General features: G+C 46.5%; 1 protein-coding gene across 1 annotated transcript; it reads left to right on the top strand.

The window, feature by feature from the left end:
* Positions 1–8,605: 8,605 nt before the first annotated feature.
* Positions 8,606–12,511, top strand: TCL1A (TCL1 family AKT coactivator A; the record flags this gene model as incomplete). Its single annotated transcript, XM_082648256.1, has 3 exons — positions 8,606–8,725; positions 11,901–12,071; positions 12,455–12,511. The coding sequence occupies 3 exons, from the start codon at positions 8,606–8,608 to the stop codon at positions 12,509–12,511; spliced, it is 348 nt and encodes a 115-aa protein (XP_082504382.1).
* Positions 12,512–14,115: the final 1,604 nt, after the last annotated feature.

A 14,115-nucleotide genomic window follows, 5' to 3' on the forward strand; every position in this document is an offset into this window, starting at 1 on the left:
AATTCCAGGATCCTGGTACCTAGCTTTGAATTTCAGACTGCAATCTCTGACTCATTTCCCAGCAACGTGAATAAACAGCGTTGCTATTTTTGTTCCACTTTGACAACGTTAATGAACCTTCCAGGAAGCCCTCTCTGCAGTTTTACTCTTTAATAATAATGTGCTTAAAATCCATGTTTATAAGTATAGTGTAATCTTAGCTAATCTTCCGCAGCTCTATTTCATTGCTGAGTAATTTACATAGGACTAGAATTTATTCACTGATTCATTGCACCACCAGATGCCCCACCCACTGGAGACATCTGGCCTGATCTCCGCTTCCTTCCATCCTTGCAGGTCTGTTTCCAGATCCCAGCATGCCTCCTGCCCAGGTGCACCTGAGTGTTGAAGCCCTGTATTCCGCCTCCACCCTCCAATATTGCCTCTGTATTAGTCAGGGTTCTCCAAAGAAATAGAACCAATAAGAGCTATCTATCTATCTACCTATTTACTGATTGATCAATCCTTTTTGCTTGTTGACAAGGATTTTAAAAAAATTTATCCTTGATAATTGTTTTACAATGTATTTAGATATCTTTTCCCTTATTTATTCTATTCTGATGATATCAATTGTCTTTAGTTCTGGAAATTTCTCAATTATTTATCAAATATTGCCTCCCTTTTATTCTCTTTTCTCTGCTTCTGGAATTCTTATTAAATAGATATTGGAATTTGTGCATTTATCCTCCAGGTCTCTTAATTTCACACTTTCCAACTTTCAGTCTGTGATGCATTCAGGGAGGCAATCTTCCAGGCTTCGATCTTATCTATTCTGCTATTCAACGTACATAGTGAGTCTTTAATTTCAACAACAGCATATTTTGTTTCCAAGATAATAAGAACAAATATTAATTGAGTACTTACTATATGTTAGGAGCTACTCTAAACACTTTACAAATATTAACTATTTAATCTTCATAAAAACCCCATGAAGTAGATGTAATTTTATTATTCCCATCTTCCAAACAACAAACTCAAAGCACAGAGAAGGTAAGGGACTTGCCCAAGGTTACAGACCCAGTAAGCGACTGACGGAATGTAGATCCAGGCAACCGATTCCAGAGCCTGTGCTTGTACCCCTACAGTACTGCATCTCCAGAATATGATTTTTTTTTTTTAAATAACCACTTATACTTGTGTCATTGCCATAAAACACAACCTTACTTTCTGTGGGCATATCAATTATGCTTGTTTTAAATACTGCTTCTCGCCGTTTGGACTGCTGTCTTCCCTTAGGTGTAAGTTCTTCTGTTTTTTGCCTCTTTTGCGTGGCGTGTGTGTTCTTGCACCCTCCTGCGATTCCTTTCTGTGAGCTCATCTCAGAAGTCGTGCTCCCCTATAGGAGTTTCAGCTGTCCTGGCTTTGGAAATCCATCTGGGGGATGGGCAGAACCTCTATGGGGGATGGGCAGAACCTCTACGGGGATTGTTTCTCTTCTTGTCCAGGGCTAAGGAGTTTGCCTGGGTCTCCAGTGGGTGGGGGTGGGGGTCGTCTGCTTATTTATGGACTTCCTGCCCCCCTCCAGGGCACTGCCCCAACTCCTATCCTGAGTACCATTCCTCCAGAGAACAGATGTAATTTTTCCCTTAACCAGAGCGGTGGGGTGTGGAGGTGGCAGTGAGATCTTCACAACAGCTGGACCAAACGCCCTGCTGTAAAATTCTAGTTAATACTTTTGTTGCCACTTCCATTCCCTCCTCCCACTAAGTGTGACCATTTCTGTGCATGGAGCTCCCATCTTGTGACTCACACCTCATTTGGATGTACTTCCTTGCAAGCAGGCCTGCACTGCTTTCTCCTTCGATTGAATTTCTTTTTTTTCCCCCACCATTACTCTTCATAAACCCTGAGTCAGTTTTAAAGTATCTGGAGTTTGAGGAGAGAGACAGAGACAGGGAGAGATGAAGAAAGGGAGTGTGTTGCTTATCTTTTAAACAACCTTTTGTGTTTGCTAAACAATTTTTTCAATTTATCATTCTTTTCCATTTTTGTTTGTGGGTCTTGTTTCTTCGTGAAAAAAAAAATGCATTTCTTCCCAAGGTCATAGAAGCAGTCTTATGTTTTTCTTGGAATCGTTTATAAGTTGTGTTCTTCACTTGCCTATCCCCCACCACAAAAAAAAAAAAAGAAAAATTGTGGAAACAAAAATAAAACTCCTGAAATGAAAAACTCAGTAGATAGGCTAAACTGCATAATGGATACCAGTAAAGAGTAAATTACTGAACTGAAAAATCAGTCTTAGGAAGTCTCCTGGGATGTATTAGCTAAAAGAGAAGGAAAGAATAAAAATGAGCTAAGACATGGAGGATGAATGCAGAAATATAAACACCTATTTAATAATGCTTCCAAAAGAAGAAAATAAAAAGAATGTGAGACAAACCATAATTGAAGAAGTAATAGCTGAGAAATTTTCTAGATCTAAATAAAAAACAGCTTAGGCCTCTTGGGCCAGAGCTAAGGCATGTGGTCACTCCAAACCAAGAACTACCTTAGAGAAATCAGGATTTACCGATGAACTGGGTCATCATTACTCCCAGTTACCTGAAGAACTTAGAGGTAGAGACCCCCCAAAATGAGGGTTCTGCAGCATGAAGAAGAAGAGAAATGCGGGCTGGGTAGCTAACCTACGGCATTACAGTAACCGCTTCACCACAAATGTAGATCATTTCAATAGATGCAAAACAGGCATCCAATAAAATTCAACATATATGTTAAAAAAAAAAGCTGAAGAACTAGGAATGGTAGGACATTCTTTAACTGATAAAGCATATCTATCAAAACTTTCAGCTAAGATCACGCTTACTGGTTAAACTTTAGAATTCTTATTAAAGACAGGAACACCTACCATCAACCACTCCTGTTACTTAACATAGTTTAACAAACACCAAAAGTCAATGAGACAGGGAGACCTAGAGAGAGAGAGAGAGAGAGAAAGAGAGAGAGAAAGGGACAGAGGGAGAGAAAGGGACAGAGGGAGAGGGAGAGGGAAACAGATAGACAGACATTAGGAAGTATAAGGATTGGAAAGGAAGAGGGAAAAAGAAACTATTATTTGCAGATAAACCAACCATCAAAACTAATACAAGAGCTTAGCAAGGATGCTGGGTGCAAAGTCAACACCAAAATTTTACACCAGAAAGGAGCATAAAAAATACCATTCAACAAGAATTTACTATATAGCACAGGGAACTATATTCAATATCTTGTAACAGAATTTTTAAAAAAGAATATATATATTTGGTGTGTGTATGTGTGTATATATATATATATATATATATATATAAACCAAATCACTTTGCTGTACACCTGAAACTAACACAATAAACTAACTATAAATCAACTATACTTTAATTTTTAAAAAAGCTTAAAATCTCTAAAAAAAAATACCATTCATGCATTCCCTCATGCAATTTTCTGTATGTATGTTATAGGTCAATAGAGAAATAATTTAAGTGTATCCTTTCCAACTTTTAAGGCATAGTTACCTTCTCACTGATACAAACACAGAGAAAATATATGTTTCCATTGGCATGCAGTGACAGAGATGGACGCAACAATTCTGATGGCAAATTAAAAAAAATATACCATTTAGAAAAGCAACAAAACTACAAAATATCTAGAAGTAAGCAAAACAAAATATGTAACACTTTCAAAGGAGATATTACAAAATGTTTTTAAAGAATATGAGGTTTTCCTTAACTGTTCAAATTCAATGAACTGCCAGGAAAAATCCCAAAAGTATTAAGAAAAAATACAGACAGGGAGATCAGCTCGGTGCTTTGTGACCACTTAGAGGGGTGGCATAGGGAGGGTGGGAGGGAGATGCAAGAGGGAGGAGATATGGGGATATAAGTGTATGTATAGCTGATTCCTTTTGTTATAAAGCAGAAACTAACACACCATTGTAAACCAATTATACTCCAAAAAAGATGTTAAAAAAAAAATACAGAGATGCAAAAGTACAAGTTTGAAAAAAAAACAGAGAGAAAACCTATCCCATCAAGTATTTCAAATTCAAATTTGTAATAATTTTTTTTTTTTTTTTTGGTACGCGGGCCTCTCACTGCTGTAGCCTCTCCCGTTGCGGAGCACAGGCTCTGGACACGCAGGCTCAGCGGCCATGGCTCACGGGCCCAGCCGCTCCGCGGCATGTGGGATCTTCCTGGACCGGGGCACAAACCCGTGTCCCCTGCATCGGCAGGCAGACTCTCAACCACTGCGCCACCAGGGAAGCCCTGTAAAAATTTTTAAGTGTGGTTTTACCATAGTAACAGTCAAATGCGACAGAACAGAGGCCAGAAACAGATTCATCTGTACATGGGAACTTCATATTTAATAGGGGCACTATCAGGGACTTCCCTGGAAGTCCAGTGGTTAGGACTCTGTGCTTCCAATGGAGGGGGCATAGGTTCGCTACCTGGTCGGGGAACTAAGATCCCACATGCTGCGTGGTGTGGCCAAAACAATAAAATAATTTTATTTTAAAAATTTCTGCTCTCAGAAATCTTGTGTGGAAGGATAAATTATTCAGCAGTCTGGGAGATTGACTAAAAATTTGGAAAAATTAAGATACAACTAGATTCTGACCTAGCACATAAAATATACATATTAGTATATACATACTATATTCATATACCTGCTGTAAAAATAAGTCCCCCATGCTGTTCATTGATGAGAATTCCATTTAAAATATCCTAAAATTGAAAAGCTAGGTCAAGAGATACTGCGTAAATGGGACAGAGGACGTTTTCAGTATGAAAACTAAAAGCGCTATACAGTTAATATATTTATCTCAGTTTGTATATGTTAGAAGCATGAAGATGAAGAGCCGCTTTTCTAGGAGGAATAAAGAGAAATGCAAAATATTTTTCTGAGGTCAAATTAATGCAATCAAACTAAATTAAAGAAGAATTAAGGATGCAGCAAGAAGAACCATGCTGGGGCTTCCCTGGTGGCGCAGTGGTTGAGAGTCTGCCTGCCGGTGCAGGGGACGCGGGTTCGTGCCCCGGTCCGGGAGGATCCCACATGCCGCGGAGCGGCTGGGCCCGTGAGCCATGGCCGCTGAGCCTGCGTGTCCGGAGCCTGTGAAAAAAAAAAAAAAAGAACCAGGCTGATGGGCAGTCCCAGCGATAGGGTGGGTATAATACCCAACGTGTGGAGTAATCCCATGCTTGAAAAGGGCTTCGGATACAAATTTAGGTAAGTTTTAACCTGTCTCCGGGCAAATGGGAGCCTCATTTCTAGCTCCAAGTGTCCGTTACAATTCTATTGATCCTACATGCTGCTCACTGCACCAGTTTGTCAGCGTCAACCATTTTGTGTGTTTTGAGTAGGGGGGTGTTTGCTTTTGCAGTTGTGTTGTGTGTGTATTGGGTTAGCATAGGACCTTGCTACTTGGAGGTGGTTCATAGACTATCGGCGTCAGCCCCACCTTGGAGCTTGTTAGAAATTCAGGATCTCAACCCAACTCTATCCAGTTAGCATCTGCATTTTACCAAGTTCGCCATATACACCTTAGAGTTTGAGAAGGGCTTAAAACTTAAAGAAAACTCTGTTTAGAGAGAGACAGTAGCCATGCAAGGATTAAAGCTATGATCAGTCCCTGACTTTTACTTAGTATATCCTTGTCTCAGATTCTCCATTATCCTAGAGACAAAATTTCATCCCTATGGGTTAAAGTTATAACATCCCTTTTACCCTGAGCTCACTTAGTCATCAGCCTTAATTATCTAAAATATGGCCCAGGTATAGGAATTAACGAGAAGAACAACGAAACACTCCAGGCAATTAGCATGGATGCAGCTTCTATATTTCACACATTGGCGAGATTTCAGACCCTCACGATCCTAATAATCTTGGTGTTATGGTTCCCTGTACACAAAAGATTGGAAGCAGCCAATTAAAAGTAGAGCCTAGGAAAGGAAGAGCAGGCTTGGGTGAGGTTCAGAATGAGAATTGACGGTAGAAAGAATGGCTTTAACATTTTCACGGTTATTTAGTTGTATAAGTCTTGGTCATACCTCCAAAACAGTAACTCAGATCTTAGAGAAGTGGTTCTCAACCTTGGCTGCCCTTTAGACTCACCTGAGGAATCCTTTAAAAAATAAAACCCAAAACCTCAGTCTCAGAGATCCTGGTCTCATTGCTCTGGGGTGGAGTCCAGGCACAGGTGTTTTAGAAAAGCTTCCCAGGTGATTCTAATGAACAGGGTTTTGATCCATTAGCTTAATGGTGTGGAGCCACTCACTGTAGGGCCCGGAGCTTCCATCTAGCTTGACTCATCCATTACCAAAGTATGGAGATGGGGCCAAGACAGCAGAGGATTTGCTAAGTTCATACGTGATAGAGGCAAAGTCAAAACGGGCTCCAAGTCAGGACATGTGTCAGTTAAGGATGTTATTAAAAAAATGAGTCCACGTAATTGCTTTGTGTTACTTTCTGTATGAAAGTTACTTTCTGTATGAAATATCGTCTTGATTATCCTCAGGGAGCTTGCCGACTAACAAAGGCCAGAGCTGGAAAGGAGCACAGAACTCGGAAGCTAGGCTGGCTGGCCGGCCGTGAGCCCTAAGATGGAGCAGATAACATGCTGAAGGGGCTCCCCTGTCTCTGAGACCCCCCAGGAGCTATGTTTTCCCTCTCATGGAATTTCCATAAAGAAGGCTCAGGTCTCCAACAGCAGCTGCTCGATGAACTCCACAGTCATGCTTATTTCACTGATCATTTTTTGGACCCGCTTCTCAAATGATTTTCTAAATCCTACACAAGAATGATGTATACTCCCATTCAATGTTAAGAAGCCCTCGTGTGAAACTGAAGAAGTATATTATTCTTTCAAAATGGGGGCGGGAGGAGAGGGGGAATCATATTCCCAGAACGTTCAGAAGCATATCCAGCCAAATGGTTCTGATTCTTGGTCCATTATTTGTGGCCTCTTAGAAAAGCAGAACGAGTGCTAATGAAATCAGCAGACCCAGTGGCATTGTGGGTCCTGGAGCCATCCATGTGGCTGAGACAGTGGCCACAATGGCTCCTGGGTGCCCCCTTCCCTTGCCACAAGAGGTCATCCCGGCAGCACTGTTTAAGCTGGACTTGTTTTCGTTTTGACCTCAAAGCGCAGGACCGGGCTGAGACATCCCCAACAGAGTATATGACCATATTATCTTGCTCCCAGTGGCTATCTGGGTCCGGAATTAAGAACCATTCACAGGGAAAGCCGCCTGAAAGCCACAAGTCTGAATATTAAATAGTAGCACCATTAGGGGCTGCAGTGGGAAAGAGGTTTGCTGGGCTCATGTCACCTGCCTCCGCTCCCAACTTTACTTGGCTTTTGTCTTCTATTTTGTGTTCATGGTAAATCTAATTATATCTCCATCACCTTAGCTCACCTCAGCACCTTCCTGGGAATTAGGCTGTCTGGTTAGGCAGAGAAGCAGATACATACCTTTGCTGACAGAGGGATCAGGTGTTAAGCTCATTTTCACTTCTGAGACATTTCAAAAGATCATAAATTGTTTTCTTAGTGCCTAGTCAGAGAGACAAGAAAGAGCTGGAAGGTGAGGCACCACTGGTATCGTTTGAGCAACGAGGCTGGAGCTCCTTTTACATGTTTCTCGTATTTTATTTTCTTAATTGCCTTCATGGGCATGTGGTACAGCAAAATGAAGTGAAATTGTTTTCCTTATTCGATGTAATTTACAGAGAAATGCTTGACTCTAGAACCCCAGGGACTTTTCAAATCCATTGATCTTGGGGTGGAGGGAGGGGTTTCTTTTTAAGCATTCATTTTGGAACGGATGTTTTCACTAATGAATTCAAAGACTATAAAGGGAAAAACCCATGCTTCTTCACTACCACGTTTCAGAATAGCTATCAGATGACCACAGCATCATCAATGAATGGAAAACGTGTTGGAGAGAGGGAAGGGGGGCTTCAAGAGCTGCAATTTACCAAGGAAATTGACTGCGATACCCAAATCCACAGGCTGACAGTGGTGCCGTGAACCTGGGAAAGTCCAGGCCTGCTTCAGGCTTGCACCATCTCTTCTGATCCCAGATGTGCAGGGGCCCTGGCTCCGGGCGGCCACATGTCGACTGTGAGCTCCAAGCAGAGGCTCCGAGTCCCAGTCTTGAGCGGCCACACATAGTGGCTGTCCCGGACAGTGGGGCACGGGTGTCGAGGGGAGCGGAGGACGCAGGTGCCTTCTGACAGAAGAAAAGGCCAAAGCCACAGACCCGAGTGCCTCCCCAGCAGTGGGGAGTAGGGGACGGAGGGCAAGGCTGGCTGGCTGTGAGTATGGAGGAAGTCCTGGGTCTGTGGGGCTGGATCTGCGCTCCTAGACGCTGCCAGGGTCTCAGGGCACAAGGCAGGCCTCGGTGCAGGGTCAGATCCTGTCGTGCCCTGTCGCTTCGGCACGGCCCGCCTCCCGCCCCGCCCTCCTCCCGCCCCGCCGCGTGGGGTCGCCCGTGCACCGTCCCGTTATAAAGCATCGAGGTTCCGGAGCCCGTGGACCAGCGAGAACCCCGGAGAGGCTCCAATCCTTGCTTCCTAGACCGCTCGCGTCACCATGGGCGAGCTCCCTTTCTTCAGGGCGCACACGGCCTTGCACCCGGACCACCTGTGGATCTGGGAAAAGGCCGTGTATGTGGACGAGAACCAGCGCACCTGGCTGCCCGTAACCATCGAGGTACAGACGCTCTGGGGTCGGGCGCGCGGGGCAGCATGGGCGTCCCATCCGTGGCCCGGGCTCTGGAGCCGGGTCGCCCCAGGCCGTGCAGGCCCTGGAGGAGCCCCTCACATGCCGCAGGGCGAGGGCGGCGGGGAGGCTCAGAAGGGCAGGTCCACCCAGGGCGGCCGGGGACTCACAGATGAAACCACTTTGCACTGAGTGCAAGGATGAACAGTTCTCCGGGCCAGGAAGGAGGGTGGGAGAAACACAGAGAGAGGCACGTTGGCCAAAGGATGGGGACCCAGTGTGTCTGGAGTGTATGAATATGATCTTGAGTAAAATAGAACTTCTCTGGGCCTCAGGGTTCTAATCCATAAGATGGGAATAATCTCCAAAGTATGATTCACACACATGGCCAATTATCAAAATCTCCATAGATGAGCCCAGAAATCTGTATTTTGAAAGAACCCTCAACAGATTACGATCAACCAAGTTTGGGAAGCACTGCTCTAGAGTTTGGGATATTTCATACCTCCTCTGTGCTTTGGAGGAAACAAACTTCACAAGGTATATAGTAGTATAAAAGCCAGTATTGAATAGACGTTGACTTTGTTTTATGTGTAATGCCTTAAGATGGCTCTTTAGTTAATTTTTTTTTCTTTTTTTAAGAACTACAACTCTCTTACAGCACTTTCCATCGGAGCATGGATTTCCTCAAACTTAGGTGAAAAATGTTGAAACTTTCCATATATAAACCAAAGAAAGAACGTATAAAAGAAAAATTTAAATGTATTAGAACATTTATGTAATGTAATATCAGGACAGCTGAAAGTTACAGAGAGTGACTGTGTTCCCATTTTATAGATGAGGAAACAGAGGCATAAAAATGTAAATCTGTTCAAAGTAGTGCTGCTTGTAGGTAATGGGGTTGGGATTCCAGAGTCATAAGCACCGTCTAAACTTTGCATCTTTATTGGCTTTTAAGATTTTGAAATACATATTTATATACATATATATACTTTTTTTTTTTTGCGGTACGCGGGCCTCTCACTGTTGCGGCCTCTCCCGTTGCGGAGCAACAGGCTCCGGCCGCGTAGGCTCAGCGGCCATGGCTCACGGGCGCAGCCGCTCCGCGGCATGTGGGATCTTCCCGGACCGGGGCACGAACCCGTGTCCCCTGCATTGGCAGGCGGACTCTCAACCACTGCACCGCCAGGGAAGCCCCATATATATACTTTTAAAAATCAAGTCAAATATTCACTGTAAGTCAAGTATTTGAGGAAAATTTAAGTGAATATCTTTTTTTAATCTCTGGTTGGGACATATCTTCTTCAACATGATGCTGAAACTGCGAAGCAGAGTTTTTCACCTAATCATTATAAATTCTGGACAAAACATAACCCTTTAGCAAACCATGGGGCAGGAATTTCCCCACATAACTTAAAGGACCAGTATTCTTAATATGTAAAGATTTACATAAGTCAACAAGAGAGAGATGAATAAACAAATGTAAAATGGTTAAAGGATATGGAAGGTTATATACTAACACAGCAAGAATGGTGATTTCCACACTTAACACCTTGCAGGGTGATCTGAATTATTTTTTAACAGTGAGTTCTAATTTACTTCATAGACAAAAATTTTGAAAAGCTATTTCCCCTTTGGAAAAATAATCATTGAACAAAGATAAGAGTCCAATTTTTATGCCAAGCAGGATTCTAGGCTGTGGGGTTTTGCAGTGAATGTGATTAAATCTCACTGCTTGTGAAGCTGACATTCTGCTGGGGGAGAAGGACAGCACACTAATTGAGGCCGGTGGTAAGTTCTGTAGGATAACTACAGTGGGAGGGCAGGCAAGGATGAGTGGGGTGAGGTCTTCAGGCTAGTCCTCCAGAGTTTTTCTTGTTTGTTTGTTTTTAATTTATTTATTTTTGGCTGTGTTGGGTCTTCGTTGCTGTGCTCAGGCTTTCTGTAGTTGTGGCGAGCGGGAGCTACTCTTCGTTGCAGTGCATGGGCTTCTCATTGTGGTGGCTTCTCTTGTTGCAGAGCATGGGCTCCAGGCTCGTGGGCTTCAGTAGTTGTGGTTCCCAGGCTCTAGAATGCAGGCTCAGTAGTTGTGGCGCACGGGCTTAGTTGCTCCGCGGCATGTGGGATCTTCCCAGTCCAGGGCTTGAACCCGTGTCCTCTGCGTTGGCAGGTGGATTCTTAACCACTGCGCCACCAGGGAAGCCCTCCCCTCCAGAGTTTTAATTTGCATGTGCCTGCCACATTTTGCACATCATTTTCTTTGAAACCTTTCTGGACATCTGGGACATGCCTCTTATGTATATCATAAAAGTTGGATTTTGCTGACATTTGTCTTTATAGACATACATTTGAGCAGAGACCTGCCTTAAAAAAAGGGTGTGAGCCCTTCATGGATTTAGGGGAGAATGTTCCAGGCAGAGGACAGCAGGTGTGAGAGATTTCTGGGTGTGTGCACATCCCAGACACTGCGAGGAGGCCTGTGTGGCTGGAATGGGTGGAGGGTCCAGGATGGAACAGAAGGAGGTGAGAGAGACAGGGAGCCGCTCTGGGGGCCTTCGGGCCATGGTGAAGATTTCAGTTCATCTGCCTGCGATTGGAAGGTGTCGGAGGGCAGCCAGCAGGGGATTGACGTGATTTTTAGGTGCACACCTGGCTGCGGTGCTGAGTCTCGGCTGTGGGCCACAGGGCCGAGTAGGCGGCAAGTTGGGCAGTTGTCACAGTAGCCCAGCGAGAGGTGATGAAACAGGAACAGTGGCGGAGATGGTGACAAGTGGGCTGTCACCTGATTCTGGGGTCTGGGGAGATCTTGTTTAAAAGAGGTTGTATGATAAAGAATCCAAGAAAATCCCCCATCAGCTGAAATAGGCACCAGACTCCATAGTTACAGAAGCTCCGGGGCCCCATGGCATACCCCGGCAACTAGGCATTTGTCACGAAGTGGACCTTTTGTGGCCCTGTCTGGGTATCTAGACCCATTCGAGTGCTGGTCATCTCGGCCCAGCCAGAGTCCCTGAGAGGAACGTGCCTGGCTTAGGGATTGGAGCTTCTGGGAACAGTGACCACCAGCGTCTTAGATGCGGGCTGGGCTGGGTGGGTGGCAGGATGGACCGTGGGTATTTGTGCCTGCAGGACCGTGAAGTGTGCCCTGCCCTTCTCTTCTCTTCAGTTAGAAAGTAGCCTCCAAGTCCTCATGCGTCAGGAAGATGTCCCCCTGGGGGAGCCTGTGTGCCCCAGCCAGCTGGGCCCATACCTGCTGCCCGTCATGTGGCAGCTCTACCCCGGAAGACGGTACCGAGGCTCAGACTCCAGTTTCTGGCGCATAGTGTACCACATCGAGGCAAGTGTGCTTCTCCGGGGACCCGTCAGGGCATCGTGGGTGGCCCTGCTCCCCTTCCCCCATGTCCGGCCTCTGTGGTCTATCTGTTCCCTCCATTTCTGTACCAGAAGCTAAAAAAATGGAGGGACTTTACAAGTGCAGATTTTTAAAGGACCAGATTGGAGAGACATGAGAAGCAAATGACCAACCACCCTCGGGGGTCTCCAGCGGAAGCCCCTGGGTGGCAGGAGCCTCTGTGGCGGGCAGTCCCAGGGTGAAGGCTGGTGGGAGGAGGGGCCCCTGGGGTCCCCCCCATGCAAGTTCCCGCCTGCCACTCCAAGCCCAGGGGCCGGGAGGGGAAGGAGAATCCCGGACTCTGGCCTCCAGCTCCTTCTCTCTCACAGTTCGGCGACACGGAGGACATGCTCCTGGAGCAGATGGCAGACCCAGAGTATGAGTGACGAGGTGAGCCCCCGGGGCCAGGTCAAGGAGAGGGAACGCCCCTCCTGCCCTCCGTGAAGGCAGAACTGACCCCCACCCCCCGACTGCGCTGCCCTGTGACGGTCCCCAGGGTGGGGGACCCAGGCTCTCTCCTTTAACACCTCAGAAGCCAATCATTTTTAGGCCCCCTTCATGTTAGGGGCACACAGCTAGCTGCACAGTGCTTCACAGGTGTGGGCACTGTCCCTTGATCATCGCATCAACCAAGCTGGGTAGTATTAACTTTACAGGTTATAAAAAGGGGGTTTGAGAGGCACAATGACTGGTCCAGGTCACAGAGCCAGGTTTCAGATCTGGGTCTTCCGACATCAAGCCGCTGGCTCGGACGCAAGGCCTCGGCTCTGGAGACCGGCACCGACCACCCAGCTCGCCCGTCCAGACTCTTCCCGGCAGCTCCACTCCCACCCACCCCGCACCCTGCCCCTTCCTTCCCTTTGCCCTTGACCCTGTCTTCTCTCGTCCCAGGTCCTGCAGCTCCCATCTCCTCCCGCCCCCTGAGCCCCAAGCCTGCCGCGGCGATGTTCGTGCTTGTGTTCACCTTCGTGCACCCGCCCTGTGTGTTCTGCTCCGCCACACCCAGGTCCAGGAGCGGAAGGATGGGCAGAGGATGAGCCCCCCCACACCGGACCTGCCTGCCGGAGAGGTCGTGTGTGGGTACAGCTTCCTCCTCCTGCCCCGCCGTACCCGTGTCTCCGGCTTTCTCAGCGGCCCGATGGTCTTCAGCCTCTGTCGCCGTTCTGTCCTTCCCAGCAACTAGCGTCACATCCGGAATGCCCTGGGCTGCTTCTCATTCTGTCACCTCGGCTCTGTGTCCTTCCGGCCGTAGGGGATGGGACCTACTCGCCTGAGCCTGGTCTCTGAGCCCCTGGACCAGCTGTCTCCTGTGGTGCCGGCCCACACATGCCCACACCTCGGCCAGCGCCCCCTGCCCCAGCAGCCTCGAGTGAAGGCCTGAGGAGGGCCCAGGTCTGTGCTCAGGACCCAGAAGCCTGCCGGTCAGCGATCCCCAGCCTGGGATGTGGCAGGAGGCTGGACAGGCGAGCCCTGTGGATGGGACCTCAGGTTGCCCACCTGTAGAAGGATAGAGGTTGGAGGTCCCCCTGTTTTACAGGTGCTCGCAGACCTGGATGTTATGAAGTTGTATGTAGCGTGAACACTCTGTAATGTTGGTTGATTAAATGTAAGACAGTTCATCTAACTTTGTGCCGGACCAGCTTCTATCCTTGACCCAGATTCTAGTGGAGAGAAGCGGGAGCAGATGGTCACTGAGTAAGAATATTTGAAATGGAAAGAATATTCGTGAATTTAGTGTATATATATTTTTACTTTGGAGGAAAGGTTGGAATTTTCTTTTTTTTCCGTATAATCAAAATGCTCAAAAGCCCAGTGTTCTTAGAGGTATAATTTTGACAACCATTGGAATAAGTGACCTCAAAAAGTCTCAATCAGCATCTCCTGGTATTCAAGACCCCCCACCCCCGGCCCTGTCCTCCTCACCCTCCTGGCCCAGCCAGCTCTAGCTCCTCTGTCCTCACGTGGGTAGTTCCAATCCCAGCAGGAGTCC

This window comes from Grampus griseus, assembly GCF_964374135.1.
Source record: "Grampus griseus genome assembly, chromosome: 2".
NCBI lineage: Eukaryota > Metazoa > Chordata > Mammalia > Artiodactyla > Delphinidae > Grampus > Grampus griseus.